The sequence below is a fragment of the Battus philenor genome, unplaced genomic scaffold (assembly GCF_028537555.1).
Source record: "Battus philenor isolate CCGP_79_NKW_IND1 unplaced genomic scaffold, ilBatPhil1.0.hap1 SCAF_17, whole genome shotgun sequence".
Taxonomy (NCBI): domain Eukaryota; kingdom Metazoa; phylum Arthropoda; class Insecta; order Lepidoptera; family Papilionidae; genus Battus; species Battus philenor.
This window is the reverse complement of record NW_027181679.1, coordinates 8,550,297-8,573,964: the sequence shown is the minus strand read 5'-3', so window position 1 is coordinate 8,573,964 and position 23,668 is coordinate 8,550,297. Positions and strand designations below refer to the sequence as shown.

General features: G+C 33.4%; 3 protein-coding genes across 5 annotated transcripts in view; 1 reads left to right on the top strand and 2 right to left on the bottom strand.

The window, feature by feature from the left end:
• Positions 1–2,478, top strand: part of kay (transcription factor kayak) — a 45,009-nt gene extending 42,531 nt beyond the window's left edge. For all 3 annotated transcript variants that reach the window (XM_068762958.1, XM_068762959.1, XM_068762960.1), the window contains exon 5: positions 242–2,478. In XM_068762958.1, coding sequence (XP_068619059.1) covers positions 242–451 — 210 coding nt within the window. In that variant the 3' untranslated portion in view covers positions 452–2,478. The remainder of the gene's footprint in view (positions 1–241) is intronic.
• Positions 2,479–5,625: 3,147 nt separating this feature from the next.
• LOC137920051 (sodium channel protein Nach-like) lies at positions 5,626–10,767 on the bottom strand. The gene is made up of 6 exons (XM_068763282.1): positions 10,642–10,767; positions 9,658–9,824; positions 8,045–8,177; positions 7,794–7,930; positions 6,427–6,617; positions 5,626–5,753 (listed from the first exon to the last, which is right to left on the bottom strand). The coding sequence occupies exons 1-6, from the start codon at positions 10,765–10,767 to the stop codon at positions 5,626–5,628; spliced, it is 882 nt and encodes a 293-aa protein (XP_068619383.1).
• A 5,632-nt stretch (positions 10,768–16,399) lies between these two features.
• Positions 16,400–23,291, bottom strand: Syt14 (Synaptotagmin 14). Its single transcript, XM_068763198.1, has 11 exons — positions 23,255–23,291; positions 23,002–23,184; positions 22,548–22,639; positions 21,395–21,601; positions 20,338–20,496; positions 19,764–19,872; positions 19,101–19,270; positions 17,748–17,948; positions 17,177–17,341; positions 16,645–16,819; positions 16,400–16,434 (listed from the first exon to the last, which is right to left on the bottom strand). The coding sequence occupies exons 1-11, from the start codon at positions 23,289–23,291 to the stop codon at positions 16,400–16,402; spliced, it is 1,533 nt and encodes a 510-aa protein (XP_068619299.1).
• Positions 23,292–23,668: the final 377 nt, after the last annotated feature.

Here is a 23,668-nt window from a genome sequence, read left to right as displayed (position 1 = left end):
CATTTGAGTACTATTGATATGGTTGATATAATGTTTTTATTAAACGGTGACAAATTTCATTTGTTAAGAGCAGCCGTTGAGTCTTTTTAGTAGATCAACATTACGTGCTTGTGGTAATTAACTATTTATAATATAAAAATGTGCACGTAAATGTTTACTTGAATACCGATATTGTTAATTTAAACTAATGATTCTAGTTATATAAAATATACAGCATTCAGACTGTCAATTATTTTTACAGATCCACAACAGCAAAGCACTGGGCAACAATAAGATCCCGGGCATCGAGATCAGTACACCAAGCAACGGCATCCCGTTCAACTTCGATAGCCTGATGGAGGGGGGCACGGGCCTCACACCAGTGCACCCGCACCCGCACCCCTGCGCGCAGCAGCAGCGCGCCGCGCCCGACCTCTCCTCCCCTGACCACGGCAGCCTGGTCAGCCTTTGAACAACGCACGCCGCCTTCGACGCTATCCTCACCGACTGAAGGGACAGATTCCCATGTACTGCGACCTACAATATTACACCACCGCATGTTTCGGATAATTTTTCAAAGAACTCTTGAATTCTATAAAAAGCAGATATCTGAGCTCTGCTCATTGTCGCTTTTATACGTGTAATTTATAGCAATAATATGTGATTATCGATGGCCTTGTTGAATTTAAATAACAACGATTAAATCTGTGAAATTTGTATTTATACCGTTGTTGAGTATATTCTGTGGAAATATTAAAAAAAAAACCTTTTCATTTGTGGTATTTTATTGAAATATTTGAATAACGAAATTGTCAGATAGTTTTAATTAATGTCGCAGAGTCGCCGATATCGGTAGTTGATATATATAAAGTTTTGTAGTCGGCAGGCGGTTTCCGAACGCTTTTATTTGTAAGCTGTGTGCCTTACTGGGCCCTACGTGTGACGTACAGGCCGGCTCCCAGCGAACCTAGTTCGTGTAACGAGTTCTCGTGTCTACGCAATACTTATTTATTCGAATCTTCATTAAACCTTCTGTACTTCTGTATGGAAATCTTCTTGACACAGTTTCTGCGTATTTCCAGCCCAGCTGCGGGCTACTCCGCTATTCGTTACGTAGCTCTTATATTTAAGTGACGTAACTTGCTCATTATGTGCTTTTGTATTTATAATTAATAGTAGTAGCATGGTAATGTATCTATGTACTGTTGGCACTGTGTTGCCAGAACTTGAAAGTCAATTGATGAGCTGTTATACTATATGAGAAAAAAAATATTTTTTATACAACAGATTTGTATTCCCGCAGAAATAATTGTGATGTATTAAAATAAAACAGAGTTTTATTTAAAGCATTTCAGGGATTTGTTTCGTGTTGTGCTTAATCTAGCGAGGCTAGACTAGTAAATGTATTTATAATGTAAGTCGTGTAAAAGATCTCTTTTACGAATCCGATGCACGTTTATAGCGGCACAAATTTTCTTGAATGTACGCAATGTAGTACTTTGTCATAATAAACTTCGTGCCATTCGCTACGTCTACTCCGGAATACAATAATTAAAGATACGAAAAGATTAGTTAACCAAGCGACTAACAGCAATAATACTTAAAGGTTTAATATATTGAATGTAAGTTAGCTCAATGTCGATGTGAAGTCTTACCGTTCCATTGGATTAGGTACAGGTAGTGTATCGATCGTTATTGTTAAGGAATTTGTGATACGTCCAGTGATTTGCTCTCGACCGCGGGGGCGATCCCTTATTGTGTAATTTGACTCGTGTCACTTGCGTCTAATTTATTACTCACATTATTTATATCGAAATTTTCTTATAAATTTATGGAATATTATTATATTTTTGAATTTATGATTTTTGGTCCTATGCATATAATGTTTGTGAACTTGTGAAAAAATATATCCTGCGAGCGACATGAGTCGTTTAGTTGGTACCAATAATGACTCCTGGAATTAAACAATACGTAGTGTAAGGCAATAATTAGTTTAAGGCACTTAACAATTTTATTATAAAACGCATAACTTAGACCAAATTATTACTTTATGTGCTTTATCGTAGTTTTAATTAAAATCTAAGCCAAAAATTGATTTTATTATCGTTATATTAGGAGTTAGATTTATCCGCCATTTATTTCCGTTAAAGTATTATTGGGATGGAAGGCGAGTAAAATGGAGTATTTATTTAGTATATATTTTCACTAGTACCGCTCGTTGCAGAGCGCAACGGAGGATTTTGCCTGTACTTTTTTTACATATGACAATTTTTCATTAGTCTACATTCAAAATATTACGCATAATATGAATAATTTAGATAATAAGAGAGAAGTAATTTTTTCTAGAAACTTTTTCGCATCGCAATTGTAGAGTACTTTTGTATTTTTTCATGAAAATTAGCAAAGCAATATATTTGATAAAATTATTGAAACATGTCGAATGAATTGTAGTCAAATATTATATATTTAAATCGGAAAATATAAATTTGTTTACGTACACCGGAAATTTGTTTTTTTTATTTTCATTCCCAAACATTTCAGACTTTAAATTGAGGTAATTTATTTGTTATAGGAAAGTTGTATATTTAACTACAGGAGAATGCCTTGCATATGTAATAACTTTATGGCATATAAAATACAAGTGTTAATGGCGCCAAAAACTGCATAAATTCAAGTTAAATGTTATCACCAACTTTTCAAGATTTCAACAACACGTATACTTAATATACTACTTTCAATATTATTGACCTTCTTTTTGATGTTATGTGCGTATAACACTGGTAAAATTTTCATGGTTCTAATACAACATAGAGAATAAAATAAATTATATTTTGTCAAAAAGAAAATGTTAAATATAGAAATAGCCTGATTATTACGAATACTGCATTTTTAAAACATATATTATAAATAATCTTTTATGATTCTTCTAATGATTTGATTATTTCATTTCAATTTTTTTTAAATACTGGGAAAAATAAAACGCTAAGTCATATAAATTTTTTTTATTTCAATTACAAGTCTTACATAAACGAATATACAGCTTAAAAGGAAAAAATTAAAAACCTAGTTTGTGATATAATTAATACTAATGGACTCTGTGATTTCGCTTATTGTTTTAGCGCTTGCGCATGAAATTCTTGATAGCTATATATACATAGAAACATATCTCTATTAAACTGATGAAACTGCAACCTAGACATAGACCAAAAACACCGCCTAGGTTAGCTGCAAAATAAAAAATTAATCAGAGATTATCAATCATTTATGTAGTGTTAAATTATTTACTTAATTCTCTTGCCTAACTATAAATTTTAAAAAGGTAGTTTTTTTTAGAGACGAAAAATTATACACGACATAAGTGAATAGCGGACGTTGTTTTTACATCTGTCTTAATAACTACAAAAACGAATTAGTTTCGATAAATAATAATAGAATAGAAAAAAAAGTTTTAATTTGAATTACCAGGGCCACTCACAACAGCACAAAAGACGACGACGTGAGGGGTCATCGTGCACGCCCAGATGATTTTCCCTCAAGAACAAAAGCTTTTTTAGAACAGGAATTTCACAATTGCACAATTATTTGTATATTCTACAGCTTTGCGGTTTCACAACGCAGAGGGCGCTTCGGCTTGGGCCGCTACATACTATAATTTCACGCAATAGGGAGGCCGCCGATCTCTTAACCCTTAAATGCATAATGATGTAAAACTGCAACATACCACTTAATCGTAAAATGAATACTACACTTAAGAATAAATGCATAGTGTTGTATATCTGCAACATAAGTTTTTTTTTTAAAAAGTAAGTATAAAAAATATTATATAGATTTTTTTCTATTTTTTCCAGCATTTTAGTTTACTTATCTGCAAGATAATTTTTTTAAAGTATAAATAAAAGTCGTGCATTTAAGGGTTAAATCGTTTCCGCGGTTGTCACATGAAGTGATTATGCTCTAGTGCTCCGACGAGAGGATTTCGGTTTGGGTTGTCATTTGTAGATATTTGTTTAGCCATTCCATTTAGTGTCCGGCTGGTTGCTATTACTTGTTTTGTTACTGAATTTTGCACCCAGTGAATAGAAAAAAAACCCGTCAAAATGTAATTTAAACTTGCATTGACTGAATGACTTAATATATTTCACAGTGTGTATAGACCAATCAAATTCTTCAATCATATTTTAGGATCAAATTTACGGATCACTATGTAAATCGTATCTATATAATTTGTTTTTTTTTTTCCAAATTATGTAATGGCGATTATAAGATATAAACAAATTAATAGTAATAGGAACAAATACGTCAAGACAATTTTGAAACAATCTATACCAGTGCGTGTTATGTAACATTTTAACAAAGCATCAATTTTTGCGTTAACTAATTGTTTATCTGATAACTTGTTTACAGCTCTCAGAGCTTTTGATTCTGAAGGATATCTTATTATTAAGAAAATATAAGTAATATTTAAAATAATACGCACAGGCTAAGTCGATGAGAGATATCACTGTCTCCTGTTTGTTCTTTTTATATACAGAAGCGGGAAAATAAAAATGCATTACAGTTGTGCTGTCGTTATATGTTATTCCAGAGCTAAAAAAAACAAGTGTGTGTGCATAATGACGTTTTAACACAGATAAAATGAAATATATATATTTATGAATATATACCAACTATTCTAAATTTGTTGTTTGCATTTTTAACGAGTCTCCTTGAACAATTAATATAGTATGAAAGCAAGAGCCGTACCATAAGGTTTAATCCATTCAAAATTCTACATAAAAACCTATGCGATTGTTTCCTAGAGAGCTCTCAGGCCTAGTTATTCAAAGGCTTAGCGCTCTTAACGTCTCTAAGCTAACCACCTTCAAAATGCTGAAACTAAATGACAGTGCTCATTAAAAAGGCCGTATTTTTCTGCATTGTTCTCCAAGCTAGTCATCCACTCTTCTGTAGTTTGAACACTTGCTTGTGGTGGTTGCAAGTAAGGTGACTTGTTTAAATGGTGGCGCTGTCATGCTTATCCGGAAATTTGCGAGTCAATATTTTGTATGGGCAGTGGGAAATTGACAGCCAGCTTGGTACCGTTGCTTCGGTAACGTCGAATGCAATTCGCGGTTTAAACCCGGATCTCAAAGTGTAATGTATGTTGAGCTGGAGAATTCAGTAAAACCGGAATTTAAAGTTACTATAAAGATTTGAGACATGATTACGACCGATTTTCGAATGTCGAGCGAAGCGACGATCGGGCGGCGAATGTATTCCGCGAAGTCGTGTATTAGTTTTGGTAGAGCCACTATGAGAGAAGCAAAGATTTCACCTCATAATGGACCTAATACCTAATGAGCCAATGTAGTTTTTGTAAGCAACTGGTAATCGAGTGAACACTTCGATATTCATAGTACAAGATACGAGTATTATTACACTTGGATTTTCCTAACACCAGACTTTTCATTAACCTTCCTATACCCGCGCGTTAAATACAATATAAGTTTCCAATAGGTTTTTCCAAAAAATTAAAATTACAGATTTTAAGGTTTCGGTCCGTTACACCGTGCGGGTATAGGTGTTACACTATTTAGCGCGGGTACAGGAAGGTTAATGATTAACGTTACATACTGAAAAATGATACTCTACTATACTAGATACTCACTAAAACTCTGCAATCGAATGTTCTGCGGAGTCGAGGTTACCTACGATAGACTCCACATGGTACTCCCGAGATACGCAGTTCCTTAGGCATTGGCACCTCTTTATACTATTCGGAATGGATATTTTCGCTGAAAGAGAATGCACTCCATTATCGAAAATTTTTATACCTCTATACTGTTCTATCTAAAATATAAAAAACGTTGATTCTTTAGTTCATTTTATAAAGAAAATTATACTTTTATCTGTAGATTAATAGAATAGATACGAATTCTTGTAATAAAATTTAACAAGCTCTCGTAGAATAAAATTCAAAGGTTTTTTAATATAACTTCTCATGAACTTTTTTGATTACAAAAATATTTCACTATTAAAATATTTGTAATTTATTTCACGATCATCAATTTTAGTTATTCAATTCATATTACAGGTGATACGTAGTTAGTGTCTTCAGCTCATAAATAAACTTGAAAGTTTTTTTTTACGTATTTCTATAAAATTTATTTTTACAATTAAGTAGATGAATGATGAAAGATTTTGTATATCAAAATCCTCACCGGAAGATGAAAGTCGTGTTCCTATCTATATTTAATAACATTGAATTCAGTACTCAATTTTTAATTTGTCTTCTGACTGAAATATCATTAAATTAGAACCAAGAACAAAACTATTTAATCTGTAATGTATTATGAAAGTATGTTAAAGGTGTATGTATTTTATTACGATCATCTTAAAGGAAGTTTATTAAAAACATTACAACACAAAACAACATGCAAACAGTGTAAATATAAATTATTAATTTACAAGTTTTTTTCTGGATGCAGTCCAAGCTCGTGAGATTGCAGATTCGGTGCTCCTTCGCCCCGGGCACATAGGGTAGAGTGCATTGACATTTTTTCTCGTATTCTGTTATACGGCACGCCTCCGCGCAGTCCGTACGGCGGTACTGCTTGAAGTACGACAGGGGGTGCTCGTTCTCGAAATAGCACTGACGGCTGGAAGGACGACGATATTCAACACGGTCTCATAATTAACTGGTCGCTTAAAAACTGTGATAGATTTAAATCATATTTAAATTCAAAAATATATCATATTATTAAATGAAAACATAAAAAATGTTAAATCTTGATATTCATCATAATCACCATTAATAACTTTTTTACGTGCACGTCTGAACATAGGCCTTCACTATAGACCAGCAAGACTGGTTGGAGCGGTCTGCGTCTAGCGTTTTATGAAGACCTCACCTAGGTTATCTGTTAATCATGTGAGTGGTCACCCTAAGTTGTGCTTGCTGGTCCATGGTCTCCACTCCAGAATCTCAGAACCCCAGCAGCCATACCTTCTGCGTGCAATGTGGTATTCCCGTCATAATAAAAGATATCTTTTCATATTTTTTTACAAATTATACTTTCGCAATCCCGTATACCTAGGAACCACTAGGAAAATTCGATCTAATTATTTTATCTTTGAGCCCGTAGCTTCTATTTTTATAATCCATTCATTGTACGTATTTAACTATTTCATCCATCTAAACTCCACTTTGCTTAAGGCCAGACGTGATTTATACACTATTGAATAATTAATTACTGCAACATATTCTCTTCTTCGTTTGCTATTGCCAGGGGAAAATAGTACAGGGGCGATTCATAAAGTTAGGCAACTTCTGGATCTTGAGCCATTCATTCCATTCTTGATAACAAGTCGCCATAACGTCGACTTCCTTACGAATACCGTTTAAAAATTAATTTAAAATCTGAGAGCACGTCAAATTGCTTGATCTTAAGTATCTGAACACTTTATTTTTGAGTCCATGATGTCTGCAACATTCACTTCAGTACTCTTTCTAAGTTATTGCGCACGCACTTTTACGGTTATGTCTCTGCACCGTGAAGCAAACTTGAAAACACTAAATATCTTTCAATGGGAGTTCCTAAAGCTTTAATCACACTGTTATAGGCTCTAATCTACTCGTAATAAAATCAACACAAAACTATGAACTTATGTTTAGTATTTGTCAGGAATTTGGCTCGCGATTCTTTATAGATTGGTTCAGGTAAAAATATATCTGAAATGCTATTATTTATATTATCTAATCTTATAAAATATTTCATTAGACTTCTGTTGGAAATTAGTATCGTTAGCAAATGTTTAATATTAACCGTTCAGACCTTGATACGGGAAGTTGCTGCACGTCATCAGAACAGTAAGTGAACGAGGCTGAGAGGATATGAAAGACTTCGGTGTTCGAGTAAACAATCGTTGACTCGTCGCTCACGGGAAAATCGCTGCAGTCCGTAAACATTACCTATACACAATAAATGTGCAAGTTATTATTATATATAATATTTTGTACGGATTTGTAACAAGTATTGAACTTACTACCGCTGAATAGAAAAGCTTCGCTTAAATGTTAAATTACCAAAGATGCTCCTGCGTATAACACGGTACCAGTCACTGCGTCGTTGGGGTTGGAATCCGTCACGACAGACAGTTTGTTTAAAAACCCTGATTTGGTAACCATGCGAGGAATGAAATCACGCTTTATTTCATTTCTGGAAAAATTTAAATTTATGTACTTCGTCTATACATAGGATTTTATTACAACAGTATTTATGTATAGTTTCGGCATTCGAATTATTATGAACTGTGAGTGTATTGTTTTCTGCTTTATATATAGTATGAAACTAAAAACTGCAAAAAACAAAAGTACAATTTAGAACGTCCGTTTTGAGGAAGTTTTGTTGTTATCGTTTAATAGGTTCTTGGGAAAACGCGTTAGTCGCTAATTTGTCCGCACATCGCCATTTTTTTTTCTAACTTTAATGACTGATTAATTTCTCTTTTTCAGAAGCATGCCATATTTTTCGAGTATAATGTTAAAGTAAAGAAAAGTTATAATTAGAAATATAATTTTAAAATATCCTTTAATAAACACTATTTGAAAATCCAATATTAAAAAACAATTTCATGTCTTTAACATTACAAAACATTTTAACTGTAATTCGATCCTGTTAAAAAGTAAAAATGTTTCTGATATTCTCAATTTGAATTTAAATATTTTAATAATTCCGCCATTAAGAAATATTCAATTGATACTGGTATAGATTGTAGCTTTCAATTTAAATAAGGCTTTACATTATAACGTCATAATAATCATAAATGAGAGGTGGTTGGCTAGCTGAATTTTTAGCTGTTTTAGCACGCAGAACAGCAATCGAAAAAGAACTAATAATTCTCCTTCAAAAGGGATCGATATGATACACATTCCGGAGATATAAATATATATATATATATATAAAGACCGATTATAATAATTAGATATCTATAATTTGAAAGTATATCTTTCATCGACTCTATATGGAACTATAAGATAGAATATTTATTTTTTTCTAGGATATCAACTCTTTTTTATATTAATTCCTAATTGAAACAGAGTTAATTAAAATAGCTTCGAATTATTTATTATAACATTTAACATGAATTATATTATAATATATTGAATGAGAAACAACTCAGATTCTTCTTTTTGCTTTTAACTATTTTTTCTCCTTTATTCGTATTATTTTCCATTTCGGATCATTTATTGTTATTACTTGTGTACATCTTGAAAAGAATTATTGAAGAATCTATTTGTATAAACGGTAGTTTGTGTAGCGTCGTATACGAGATATGATACGTATACTCGTATAGAAAATGAATGGGATAACTTTGAATATCTATCTATATATGCTCCTTAATAGTGAACGTGTAGTTGCCGCAATTGAACCTAGGTGTGTTATCGCCAATTGATAACTTGTGATCTTCGACCAACGATTAAGAAAGGAGAGAGGTTTTAAGTTGAACGACCTCTGCGCCTTGCCACCTCAAAAATTGACCGCGGAATCTGTTAATGTACTTGGGCACAAGTTTACTTCACAAAATAATAAATCATTTGATTTATAATAGAGAACCTCCCTCCCTACGCCTGCGCTTTAAATTCTACTCTTAAATATGTATTGATTATTTTATTTTTCAAAAATAAGAAAATAATACCTCTTGTTGTATTTAAACACATACGCACTATTGAAAGCACAACACATCCCATTTTTTGTGAGTACAGGAGCGAACAGTTCTTTGCAGGCAAATAAATTCCCTTCGAAGTAACAACGCTTGAGAAACTGTTCGCAGCGTTGCGGTAGTAAGCCGAGCACGTTGGCGGTCTAAAACAATGTTCATAATCATTTGTTTTAAACTAATATAAACTATACAAAACGCATGACAGACGGTGTTAATACTTACACTATAGCGATTTTGTGTAATGATATCTTGTAAATGTATTAATTTATTAAGATCAAGTTTATTAAAAATTCCATGGAAGCCTAGAAATTGATCAATTACATCATGTAGGTCGAAAGTCAGATTCCCGTCTCTGTAATTTAGAATCTATGTATGTAGATACATATTATAGACTTTAAATTTGGTAAGAATATTCATATTGCGAGCCAGTTTTTGAAGCGAGGATATATATATGGTGATGATATTTAATTATTAACAAAATATTTTCGTTACGTATTTTATTGAAAGACATATATTAAATGACTAAATTATGGTCCTCTCATAAAATGTTGCAGAAATTTTATCATATCTTTATAGAAACATCTAGTGCAGGTTTCAAGTGAGAAATCTAATCAAATTTGAAATGCACTGTTTAGTTATACTAAAATAAGGCGGTAATTTAAATGGGGTTATACTTTATCCCTCTTTAGTAGTTCATAAAAGAACTAGCTGATAGTCATAGTATATAATTATTGTGAGTTACAAGTTGTGTAAGTGATAACTTGATAGAATCATTTCATTCCAATTGAAAAATGAATTAATGTAACAAATTTAGAGTGATCGCTAAAAAGCTATTTGCAAACAAACAAGCTATACATTCATCCATTTAAAGCTGCCATGATGATATCCAACTAGACCTCTACTTATAAAAAAAGATGACGGTGGGTCGGGTATGAAATGAGAATAATTATTTTATTACACCAAAGTTTTTCTTAGACGTTCCGTACTGCTGATTGTGATTTGAGTGGGCGAGCATATTATTATAGCTGGATAGGGCATGTTGTCGACGTGCTCGAACTGATTCTCGATTGTTATTTGCGTCGGCATCTCCAAGAAGCGTAGGTATAGAAACATGCCTAGCTGACAAGCAGCGGATAGACTCAATAGTATAGTTATTGACCAGAAGCATCTGCGGAAAGATAACATTTTTTTTTCTATTTTTTTAATAAAAATAACTCATCAAATAATGTTGATCGCCTTTCTAACTACGGATTAATTTTTATTATAAAATTGTAGTTTGCTGTTACCTTGTTACACAGTCAGGGTATATGTAACAATATTTTAAACCCAACATACTTCCATTCAAACAATAACTTTTCACGAGCGCACGAAAGTTACCTTTCATTTTGATGTAAAATTTCACAAATTCAATATTACCAGTATTCTGAATTAAAGTGTAACTTTGTAAAAGTGTGTTCTATTTATAATGAAGTTAGCGTGATTCATTTAAAAATGCTTAAAAATTTATTTCAGTGCATGTTAGAAGATAAACTGCATTAAGGTATTTTTGTCACGCATCACATAAATTAGTTTTGTTAGAAACTTTTCTTTATTTTAATTCAAGAACTTATATTTAAAGTCCATACAAGTAAATGACTGTTTTTATCAGTTCACTGAAGAAATTAGATAAATTAGGTTAATTCTGGCACAAGGTGATTCTGTAACTTTTTTTTTAATGAAAAACTAACAATTTACCATTACTTATTATATTTCTGTATGTATATATATATATGTCGGCAGATAGTAGGTAAGATTAAATATACCTGAATAGTACCAAGGCATCGTTGTTAACTCACCTTGTGTGTATAAGGATGTTAGGTTATACAAGTAAAAGGTTTGAATTGATAAAGTGATCAATCTGAAATATATATTTTTTTATTAGTATGCGACAGGCAATAATTTCTGCTAGTATATAGTTAGCAGGGACACATAGTGAACATTAATTAAATTTAGATTTTTTTAAAATGCCTTTACTTATTGTATTATCCCGATGTTATTTATTATATCTGATAATTTTATGAAATTGAACTTTATTGGCATTTGTTTCATGACGTGCACAAGTGTTCACTTGATCCTGTGGAGAATAATGTAAATAGATGAATATATAGATAGAGCTTACTATATATTAATTTAAAACTGTTACACCTATAAACAATCACTTATAAATCCGATTTAAACCTATGTACTGATTCATCACGTTATTACGGAACCAAAAGGCTTAATGACTTGAAAATTAGAACATATGTTTTTTACGTCGCGCAGAGGCCAGCTAGGATCATGAAGTTCTACCCATAAGGAGTTGAGGGTACGTTTTTAAGTTCTCGAAGCGAGGGATAGCTAGTGCATTATAAATTACGTAGGAGCGTTACCAAGCTACTAAGAATAGGTCATATTTGGTTTAAACTCCCTTATACAAATATTTAAAACACTTATATATAACACCTATATTTTGAAATATACCTATATTTTTTAACACTGTCACGTGTCGATATTTTAATTGTGTTCTTAATTACCGTAATGTAGCGGAGTGTCCGTCCAGTCACGCGATAATGTCATTTATAATTATTATAGATAGTAATTTACATGTCGGCTTGTAGTTAATGTTCCGAAACATTTAAATACACAGTCCAAACCACCTATGTTCTTCGATGCCTCTGTTCAATATATATGAAGAAATTGTCTATTTGGTTGTTTTCTTCTAAATTTGATTGTGGATTATATTTTTCCAAGTAACATTTCTCTCCCGCACTCATTTTTTTTAAATATTAGGGTATTATGGTACAAAAAAGTTTTAGATATTTTCTTATATTATTTATAGAAGAGAAACTGGTTCTGTAAACTACTACAGGGTGTTTGGATATAGGTGCAAAAGATTTAAATAAATGAATGTATCGCACATTTGCTGTCAATTATTGTACAGTACGCCCTATCCAACAATGAATGGTTTTAGAATAAATAAATAACCTAATGATAATATAATAAGAAAAAAAGGGTTCGAAATTCGGATTACAACATATTAATATAATTATCACCTCCCCCTGCAGACTGCACCGCCAAAATTTAAAGACGAGACACATTTAAATAGAAAAAAAAATATTTATTACAAAGTTACTGGAAATATTTACAAAACTTTTTGCGGAAATTTACATTTACTCCCTTTAAAGCTTTTTAACTTATTTACAAACCTGTGCGGCTTATTATAATAATTACTGTAAGAGTAATTAGGAATAAAAAGGCGTTTAATAATAATGTCTGTGTGAACAAATGGGTGTTTCCTTTTATTTATATAAGCACGCACTTATTTTTGAATGCTAAACAATATTTTAGATTATGTGGCTATGGGCATTTCCACAGGCAGTAGAGACGTGTTTATGAAATAAAATTTAACTTCATAATTTAGTATGAAATAATATTAATATACATAGACTTTGATCGAAAATTGTTTACCAACTTTAAGCTCTCTAATCAGGTTAGTCATTTTAATTGTTTGATTTAAAAAACGTCGTAAATAAAACACACATGTAGAAAAATGTATAAAGTGATTTATTAAAAAAAATTATAAAATAACGTTTAGGTTCAAATGGTATTAATCGTAAAATTTTTGTGAGTTATTCTTTGTGGATTATACATTTAAATGCAAAACTACAACGAAAAACATAAAAGATGTTTTATTTTTCTGGTGGTACGTACGTAGAAAGCATTAGTTACAGCTTATAAAACATGGAAACAAAGTAACTTATTCTAAATAATTGCATCTCTCACCGCACGAATTAGCGACATAATAACTATTTTATTTTAAATAGTCCTCTCAAAACGATTCATGCCATTGTGCATTGTTACTAACTTTGCAAGGAAGTATGCATTTAATCTCGCGAGTTGAAATCAAGTAAATATGTTGTGTAAACCGTGAATAATAAATATGAATATAACATTAAGTGAATATGATTAATCATTAAAAGCATCCACACAAAATTTTTTGGTTACACATTTACCTTTTAATAACAAACTTTAAGCACAACAAGTAAGTTAAATAGTTGTTTTTAATTAGCATATAAAATTCTTATAAAGAAAAATTTTAGGCGCATTTGAGCCGCATAAGAAAAAAATCCTAATATTGTTACTAATAAATGTTAAAAGTTGTTATATATACATATACATATTCATACATATCAAAATATATACATATATACTAATCTCTTGTCGGTAAAAGTTTTATAATTTAAAATAATAACGGTATTTTGAAGGTTACTGAATCGTAATAGCATCTTCTGAGGTTATTATTAACATAATTGTTACATAGCTCTGCTAAAAATCGCTTGTAGAGTTCAATTAGCTATAGTAATCTGTCGGAAGCTATTAAATATCTTATTTCTGTGATATATTATCATAATATAATGTTTGGTAAATGAATGTTAATATACGAATAAGTAATAACTATTCTTAATTTAATAACATTAAATGTAATAAAAGTATGAATGCTACCTTATTATATAACTCTTATTGGTCAGTTAAAAGCAAAGCGGGACTTTGTAAAAGAATAGTGAATTAGCCCTCAGATTTCGAAAATCATGCCTAAACCAAGAGTTCATAGAAACTGTAAGGGCCAATAAGGCTAACAACGATTTATGTTACATAGACTTGTTAAAGAGAGAGAATCATATCCTAAGTTTAATGACTGATTAATTTCTCTTTTTCAGAAGCATGCCATATTTTTCGAGTATAATGTTAAAGTAAAGAAAAGTTATAATTAGATATATAATTTTAAAATTTCCTTTAATAAAAATTATTTGAATTAGCAAAATCCAATATTAAAAAACGATTTAATGTCTTTAACATTACGTGATCAAAACATTTTAACTGTAATTCGATCCTGTTAAAAAGTAAAAATGTTTCTGATATTCTCAATTCAAAATTAAATATTTTAATAGTTCCGCCATTATGAAACATTCAATTGATACTGGCATAGATTGTAGCTTTCAATTTAAATAAGGCTTTACATTATGACGTAATAATTATTACAAATGGGAGGTGGTTGGCTAGCTAAATTTTTAGCTGTTTTAGCACGCAGAACAGCAATCGAAAAAGAACTAATAATCTCCTTCAAAAGGGATCGATATGATACACATTCCGGAGATATATATATATATAAAGACCGATTATAATAATTAGATATCTATAATTTGAAAGTATATCTTTCATCGACTCTATATGGAACTATAAGATAAAATATCTTTATTTTGGTTTCAATAAATTCTATGTAGCAGAATTTTCTTCCCTCTTTTAAATTTGTCTTTGTCTTTTCTGTCTGTCACATATTTATTCCATCCTTACATTAAGTTTACATACAGTCAACATTCACATTTTCTGTGCTAATAAGGAAAAATCACCCTTTTTTAATTGTTGGCTCCAAGATGTGTCAGAACATAAATCCAGAGATATATATATATACAGACGTTGTTTTCTTTAAGAAAGAGAACCTAAAGTTTACCCTTTAAGAAATATACACCCGATAATCAGGTCTTAGAATAAATATCGCTATGAACATATCAAAGCTTGTGGACATTTTTTCTACTTAATAGTAACAGCTAATAAAAATGTACATTTTATGCACTAAATAATTAGTAAACGAAGAAATGCTCTAAAATATATTTAATTAGTAGTAAAAATTAATTTAAAATTAATAATTTTTGTAAAAAAGATATGCATCGAGTACATATAATCCATTTAGCAAAAATAATGCCACGTTATATTCTTATAAATATTGAATTTATTGTAAATAAACAGCTCTAACGGATTTTATGGTACCGCAGCTCAGCTATTGCAGTTTTAATGTTTCCTTAAGTGGATATGAAAACTTGTTGAAGAAAATTACTCTACGTATATTATTAAAAGATATGACAGATAGTAAATACGAAGCAATTAATATTCAGCTTTAAGAAAAATATGAATCTTAGTTTGGAATCATTCAGGTCACTTGTATAATTTTATAATATCAATAAATACATTTCTAATACTTTACCCTATCTCAAGTATTGTGCGCACGTAGTCTTCATTTTTTTAAAAATGCTACAAAATCTTATTTAAAATTGTTCAAATAAATTATATCACACTAGACAGTAAATAGAATTGGCATTAAACTTTCCTTTTTATATAAATATATACATATACATATCGACATATAACCTTTTTGAATTAATTTGAAACAAACACTACGTAGGTAAAAAATCTTGACAAATATTTTTTTAACATTTCATATTAATTAATATATATACTTTAGTATTTCTTAACCCTCTTGTAAATCTCACCTCGCGAAACTTTCAATCAGTCGGAACCGTGCACATCCATCAAATAAGATTTGTGAATATTAAAAAGACATCAAGAACAAGTAAAAATCTTATGATTTTTTTAATCACCGACTTTACAAAGCCTTTTGTGGTGCTCGAACAATTAAAGCAACACGTTGGAGAACGTCGTAACATCTAACAAAGACCTATAAAAGGTTATGGTCTGGAAAGCGACAGACCGTTGAGTCGATCGACGACGACGGCTCCGCTTGGGCAAGCGACTGGCGGCGAGCGAGCTTGTCGCAACGCAAAAGCACCGGCGAACGATGCGGCCAGCCTCAGTGCCAGTACATATTTTTCAAGTGGGTGTCCCTCACGCATTAAGTCGGTGACCGTCAGGAGTCCAGCAATACGTGCCACCGTTGTACCTAGAACATTTAAATAATGTGATATATTGTAGAGCAAGACATGGGGTACTGCTCAAGAAGATATATATAAATATTAATTATTAATTTATGGGTCCCGGCTGGAGAGCATTGACCTTAACTATATCATCAGTCCACCCAGAAGTCTGTTAACTTGGACATGCAGTCAGTCGAACGCGTTGTTACTAAACAATATTGAATTTACTCGGTTAAGTGAAAACTCACCTGCTCTCCCTGTCGCTCGCACAGCTCTTGCCAATGACGCTCCTCTTCTCGGCCCGAGGAGCTGTGTCCGAGAGAGAACCAGCCGACCATCTCATTACGCTTCACACTGCGCCGCCACCACACCGACACCATCAGCGTCACTTCCGTTAGTTGGAAAAGTGCCACCTATTGTTATTTAATGTAGGAAAGTATAGTTAATTTGTCAATTAAAGTATGACATATTTTATCAAAAAATCAATGGTTTCAGAAATAATAAATAACGCAATTACAATTTGAAAAAATTCAAAATTCGAATTTAAAATAGTATACATTAAAATTAATTATTTTTATCTGTCCCTGCAAACTTTGAACTGCCAAAAGTTCCCGTAGTAATTCAATATTAAAAATAAATAAATGTCATTTGTTTCAGAGTGATCACTTTACCCATGTTGACAAAAAGCTTCTACACCTATATATATTGTATACACTACTACATTGTGGATCGATAGATCTAGCAAAATAAAATAATGCCAATTTCATCACCTGGAAAATGAATAACTCCTTATAAAGCGGATTGGATTGTGCCCGTCTGGTCGTCGATTTGCACCGGCCCATTTCCATGCCCAGCGAACTTATCAGACACAGTTTAACGTACGTGTCCGGTGCTTTGTTGGGCGACAACTTGCGAAAGTGCGTGCCTTTAATTACCTGTGAAATGATACATTCATATTTATCCTTTGTACGGGGCAACATTAATTGTTTTTTTTACCAAACTGTTCACCGTATATTCTATATGTTTAAAATGTATTAAATACACCAGTATTTTAAACACTTTAATTTTAAACAACAAAAGAAAACAAACTCACTACAGTCGAGTTTTTTTTTGTGAACATTTTGTCAAAAAATCTTTTTTTCTTTTTACTTTACTTTCTTACTCTAGTCATTAGTCGATATTTACATTAAGTCTATTTGTTCTACTTTTTAGGTAAATTTCAATGCAATGTCTTCGATTATCATGAAAGTCATCATCATCAACATGACAGCGGACAGACGCCCACTGCAAGGTATAGGCGTCCTTTCGGACCGGTCCCATATAATATGCATTTCAACGAACCTCAACAGACAAATGGCCAGTAGTGGAGTTGTATTGCAGGCCCAGCAGGAGTTCAGGCGCGGAACGTGCGCTGCAGCAGGACGAGGCGGAGTCCGAGCGCGCCAGGCTGCAGGCCTCGCCGCCGCCCGGAGACACTGCTGTGATGGAGGACGGGCTCGCCAGCACCCCCGTCACAGAACTTTCCAACTCCAGTTTAGGTACCTACGTTGAAGTATATTAAAACGTTTCGTTTTGCCACTGCCAATTTGTTAGAAGGTGGATGTTTTTCGTAATGTCGACTATCGGATGGCATGATCATGAATATATGACACATTAATAAAAAAAACCTCTTTGGTGTTCGACACCGACATACACGTTCTATCGCACCTCACATATGTGCACCGCAAGACGGGGGAGTACCGGCTACTTCATTCCGTCAGTCCGCCATCACAGCGCGCGACGGCGACCATCATGTTCGTTTTATTCCACTTTGCCGCTCTTTTCTAAAGCGTGGTTGGGTCCGAAGCGTGAATAAAGAAGGCCAGAAGAATCCAAGAGTCCTTCATGATAAATATAATAACCAGTTCTCAAACTTTATTGTCACTTATTATATTAAACTATAGTTACATAGGACTAACATGTATAATTTAAAAAAAAATTATTGATGACAATACAGAGCCATTACGCCGTGGCTGTTGTAAGCATCATTAGTTAAAGTAATTTATTATTCATTAAAGTTGTCAGTAATTATGATAACTTTAGTCAGCCCTTATTCTGCCAACCACAAGAAATACTGAAACCGGGAGACTGCACCAAGTCTGTTTTATTTAAGTTGATAGCCCGCGTGGTTTAAGCTTGTAACCTTGTAAAAAAGCTTACGTTACAACAGCGAAAAAATTACAATCAATAACTGAACAACATTTACATTTCAAAAGGCGTTGTTAGTTTGTATTTGACAATAAGAATAATACGTTTATACTTTTTATTTCATGAAGTTGGGTGATGCTCAGACGTTATTAGTTTTGTTGAAAGTAACCGACGTAGCCCAGAGAATTGGCAAGTTGAAGTGTCAGTTGACAGTTTGCAGTGCTTAAAGTGCAGTGGACGGTCTACTGCTGAAATGATGACGCTGATGATGAACAGTTGCTTGAATTATGTGTTTTAATCCTTAAAATGCCGCTTTATAAGTGAGCGTGTCATCCATCAACAAGGTTGGTCGTTACTTTTCAATTAAAAATAAATAAAATGAAATTTGTGAACTATTATATACTGTGACTAATTTTGAAAGTTTTGTAATTGAAAAATGTTTTAAGCCAAATTAAGTAACATTACAATGATCGAAGCTGTTATGTTTTGAACAAAAATATTCATAACCTGTAAGCTGGGCTGGTGGTGTTGGCGCGGTGTAAGCTGCAGCCACAGGTTGTTCTCGAGTTCCAGGTTCAAAGCCGCGAAGCTGACCGCCGCTTCTCCAAGCAGTCGCTGTCGACGCATACGTTCACATCCGTAGATTCGAATGCGCAAACCAAGCCCGTGTACGTCCTCTGTTAATTAATAATTGACTAAATATTAGGGGAAGATCTTTAATGCAAGAGAGTATCCGCGTAATTACACACAGTCGACTATTGTGCTGCCGAAACCTCTGTATCGCGCTTTAGGAAAAGAAGGCGAGATATCAGAGGTCAAGAAAAAAGAAGTATGAGCTACGCCGCCGTGCGCGTTGACAGCAAACAGACGGAACGGAGCAACCGATACACCCCCAAATCTTTCAGCATGCTTACCTAAAGAACAATGATTTCAGTAGCACTAAAGTGAGCCACACCACGTTTTTTCTTAGAGCGGCAAGTGAAAACGGCAAATGAACGAAGTGCATCGTCCGTTTCGGCGACGTTCTTCAATGCGAGCCGAATGTCCAACAAGACGGTTGTTCAAAGGAAGATGACTTCGCTCATAGCGTTCAGTTGAGCGATAGGTATGTAGTTTTTGTATGGCAGCTTCATTATTATGTAATAAGATACATATAATATCGTTACGTACCCGGATTTATCTTGTGCAGAACGAAGCTCTCCATGTACTGGGGGTTCTCACCATTGCGGATCTTTGATTTGTATTTTTGCTTCTTTAATGGCAAAAGTACTATTCTGGCCTGCATTAATTATATATATTATATTATTAAAATCCGTTCAAGTAGTTAATGTTATAAAATTCATAATCAAATGTAGTAGAGTTATAGATAAACAACATTGGTTATTAGACCGGCATAAACAAATATTTATCAAACCAGAAAAATTAGAAAAATTATTTTATAATTATGATCATAACAGCTGAAGCATGTCCGCTTCTAGAAATAGATCTCCCCGTAGATTTCCAATAGGACCTGTATGAAGCGGTTTCCATCCAGCGTCATCTGTCAACTTTAACATTGTTGTCTGTCCATATTGTAGATAGACATCTACTCTGCGTCTGATGTCCGTGAACTCTACTCCAGAATATGTTGCTGACGAGCGGATACAGACGATTTCCAATAGGTCCTATTATAAGCCTGTTGGAGGGGCAGATGTCGAGGAATGGATGTCTAATGCTGAAAGGAAAATGATGATGTGATGTCTACCTGACTCTGCAGAACTTGACCCTGCGTTTTCTGCGGCAAAGAACGGGCTTGCAGAACGTGCACGGTCATGCTGCGTACCGGCGCGTCGTATAGCAGCGTCAGCTCCACCGCCCCGCGTTCGGAAGAGCTATTGCTTTCGCCACACAGGAGCGACGTATCCTGCAATAATTTAATATACCACTACAGTACAGAAAATGTTTACTATTATCTTATTGTATACATGGTGATTGGTTATAGGTGTGACAGCCTCAAAGTGATGAATTCGTAGCTCATTTACTCTCAATGAATGCATGGTACAACTAACCGAATAATCAATGGTTTCAGAAATAATTATTAATGTAATGATGATATAGTAAGAAAATGTGTTTTTAAAATTCGGATAACTACATATTAAAACTAATTGTTGTTTACTATCTGTCACTGAAGATTTTGTACTACTATAAGTTGTTGGCCTGACGTTCAATGGGAAAATAAATAAATTATACATGTTTCAAAGTGATCACTCTAATTTTATGGTTATTGGAAAAAGGTATAAAAACTTCGAGGTTATTGGCTGACGAGTGGCTATGCAATCAAACAAAATAAACATATGTCGAAATCAGCATTCACTTAGTAACTAACGAAACTGAAAAATAAAAGGCAATATATTCACATACCATATTTCAGTATAAGTTTATCAATATTTATTTATGTATTTTTATTTAACTTACTAACTCGGTTAGTTGAAAGTAAAACAATTTTTCTTTTAGCATTGTTTACCACGACAACTTTTTTTGTCCAAAGATTATATAATATCCTTATATTGGTTATAAATAAAAAAATAAACAGTGAATGAAAGTTCAAATTGTTACTCAATAAACATCTAGTTAATGATAAATGGATAAAAAACAAGATTAAAAATTAAAAATAAAAGTCTGTCTTTTCTTCTTGAATTCCAATCTTGAACATTGATCAGCGGGTCTAGTTCAAATTAATATTGTCACTACAACATTAAATTATAAATTTGGCTTTATTGAATAGTCGAGCTAAAAAAATACTTTACAACAAATGACATTACGTTATGGGCAATAATATCGCTGTCGACGCTGCTCTGGGCTTCTAAAGTGTGGATGTACTCCGTCTTCTTAGGAACAACTTCGTCAATTTTCGTCTCCCGTAAGCTGGTCTCACGCAGGGCAGTCTCCACAAGCTGCACCTCTACCTTCGTGGTCGTTGGAACATTTTCATTTTTCTCCTCATAGTGACACTCTACTTCTTCTTTATCCTGAAATATTACTTTGATTAAATAAACTAAAAACTACAGTCTTTTTGTCTGAATGTCCCATAAATCAACGTCAACCTTAAGTCGAGTGAGTTAGCCCGGGGAATACATTTCTTTTTCAACACATCATCGTTTCATCATCATCATTTGGAAGATAAGGTTTAAAAAGATATTTTGCCGTAGCTATTGCAAATTTGTCGTTCGTTTACATAAGGGTGGGTTACGGTAGCAACACAGTGAAAAAAATTGGATAAAATTAAAAAGATGTTATGTTTTATAGTTATAGTAACAGAAAAACGGGGCTCAACGAATAGCGATAATTGTAAAAGTACCAGTCTGAGATTGTTCAATTATTTTAAAGTTATTACTATCATCTGATTTCGGTTTGTCATTGACTCATGGGGCAACGAAGTTTTATTTTAAAATTAAAGTTCGTAACATATAAACAAGATTTTAGGATGAGATAAATATGATACATAAGTCACGTCGATGTAGCAAATGTCGAAAAAATATATTATTCATACGATTATTTATATTAGTGAAGAGGGCTATGCTTGGTATTTCTCTACGCGGCTGAATTACAAATGAAGTAGACAAATGAAGGTAACCCAGCGGATAAGGGGGTTAAAGAGCCCCTGGGGAAGCTATATAGCACGTCCTTTAGGATTTTATCGTTTTGGAGTAGACGCCACGCATCAGCAAATGCAGTAGAAAACGTCCATGATGGAAGATTTCGTTTAGGTGCTCGGAAGACACTGGATGCAGGGTGCCTCCAACCAGTCTTATTGGAAATCTGTATGTGAGGTCTATGTCAGTGTACGTCTTACGGCTACAATGGCGATCGTGACGACATTTACTTTCTCTGAAATATAATGAAGTGACAAAATCTATACACTAAAAATAAAAAATTAATGAATTAAAGTATCTACAGAGACATCACTATATTTACCTGCTGAATGCGCAAGCGCAGCTCCTCGTCCGAGTCGGAGGCCTCGAACGTAAATATACGTTCGGGGTAATGGTTCGGTTTCGACAAAGCATCTATAACAACACAGTACATACAACTTAATATTACACTTAATACACTACTTTTCTATCACCATTTATTGGTGATACTAACTAGCAACATTATTGCAGCTAAACTATATACTTTATTAAAAAGCAGATGTTTATAATTTAATGATTTCCAAAAAAAAACAAATACCATAAATAGACTTCGACATTAAAAGTTGACACAACACGTCGCCTAGGTGCTGTGGTCACTACAAACGAGTTATATTAATATTTTATTGAACAGCGCTCTATGTTGGTTCAAGATCGTTAAATATGCCTATGTGCAGAAAAAAATTAAAAAAGTCTATTAAAATTTACTAAAGTAAATATCAATTTTGTAAAAGACTTACCGAACTGAGCATTGTCAACAGACAAGCAGGGGTCCGCGACTTGAGCGTTTACTTTCAATATATCATCGCAGCATTTGCGAGTGAACACCGCTGAGTAACACCACCGCCTCCCCAGGAACAAGAGAACGAGTAGGACCACCACAGCGAACGCAGCTACTGCGCTGATATACGCTGTCGCTTCCACTGGACAATATTTTATTATTATTACTCACTCGACTCAAAGAAAACAAATGTCAGAACAATGTTTATGTACCATTTGTAGGGTTGATGCCGCCGATGCTAGCCACCATTCTGATTCATCGATGATCCATCACCCCGAAAACTCAGCCCGCCGCCATGAAATTATTGCAACCACTTTTGCTACACATTGAGATGTAGCTGACGTTGTTAATTTATTAAAAATGAGACTATTTTTGGAAGCAAAAGGAAGAAAATAATTGGGACGTGTTGGCACAGTCGGAGTGTCAAAGGCGCACATGCGCAGTGGAGCAGGGGCACGCCGGGGGTGTGTGAGAACTTGCGCGCCGGTAGCGGCGAGGGTCGTACATTACAGGTGTATCTTTGCGTAGCTATATAAAGACGGGACACCGTCAAGGCCGAAGACCTCTACGTTAGTAGCCCTTTGAAAACGAGTCCTTTGTGATTCTATTGTGTAAAGATTTGTTTG

Coding starts and splice junctions, on each gene's coding strand:
- LOC137920051 (XM_068763282.1), bottom strand. CDS start 10,767: ATGCCGACGCAAATAACAATCGAGAATCAGTTCGAGCACGTCGACAAC. Junction 7,931..8,044: donor TATACGCAGGAGCATCTTTG/GTAATTTAACAT, acceptor TATTGTGTATAG/GTAATGTTTACGGACTGCAG. Junction 6,618..7,793: donor CAGCAACTTCCCGTATCAAG/GTCTGAACGGTT, acceptor TCGTCCTTCCAG/CCGTCAGTGCTATTTCGAGA.
- Syt14 (XM_068763198.1), bottom strand. CDS start 23,291: ATGGTGGCTAGCATCGGCGGCATCAACCCTACAAATG. Junction 21,602..22,547: donor TGCGCTTGCGCATTCAGCAG/GTAAATATAGTG, acceptor GTAATATTTCAG/GATAAAGAAGAAGTAGAGTG. Junction 19,873..20,337: donor GTCAAGTTCTGCAGAGTCAG/GTAGACATCACA, acceptor TAATTAATGCAG/GCCAGAATAGTACTTTTGCC.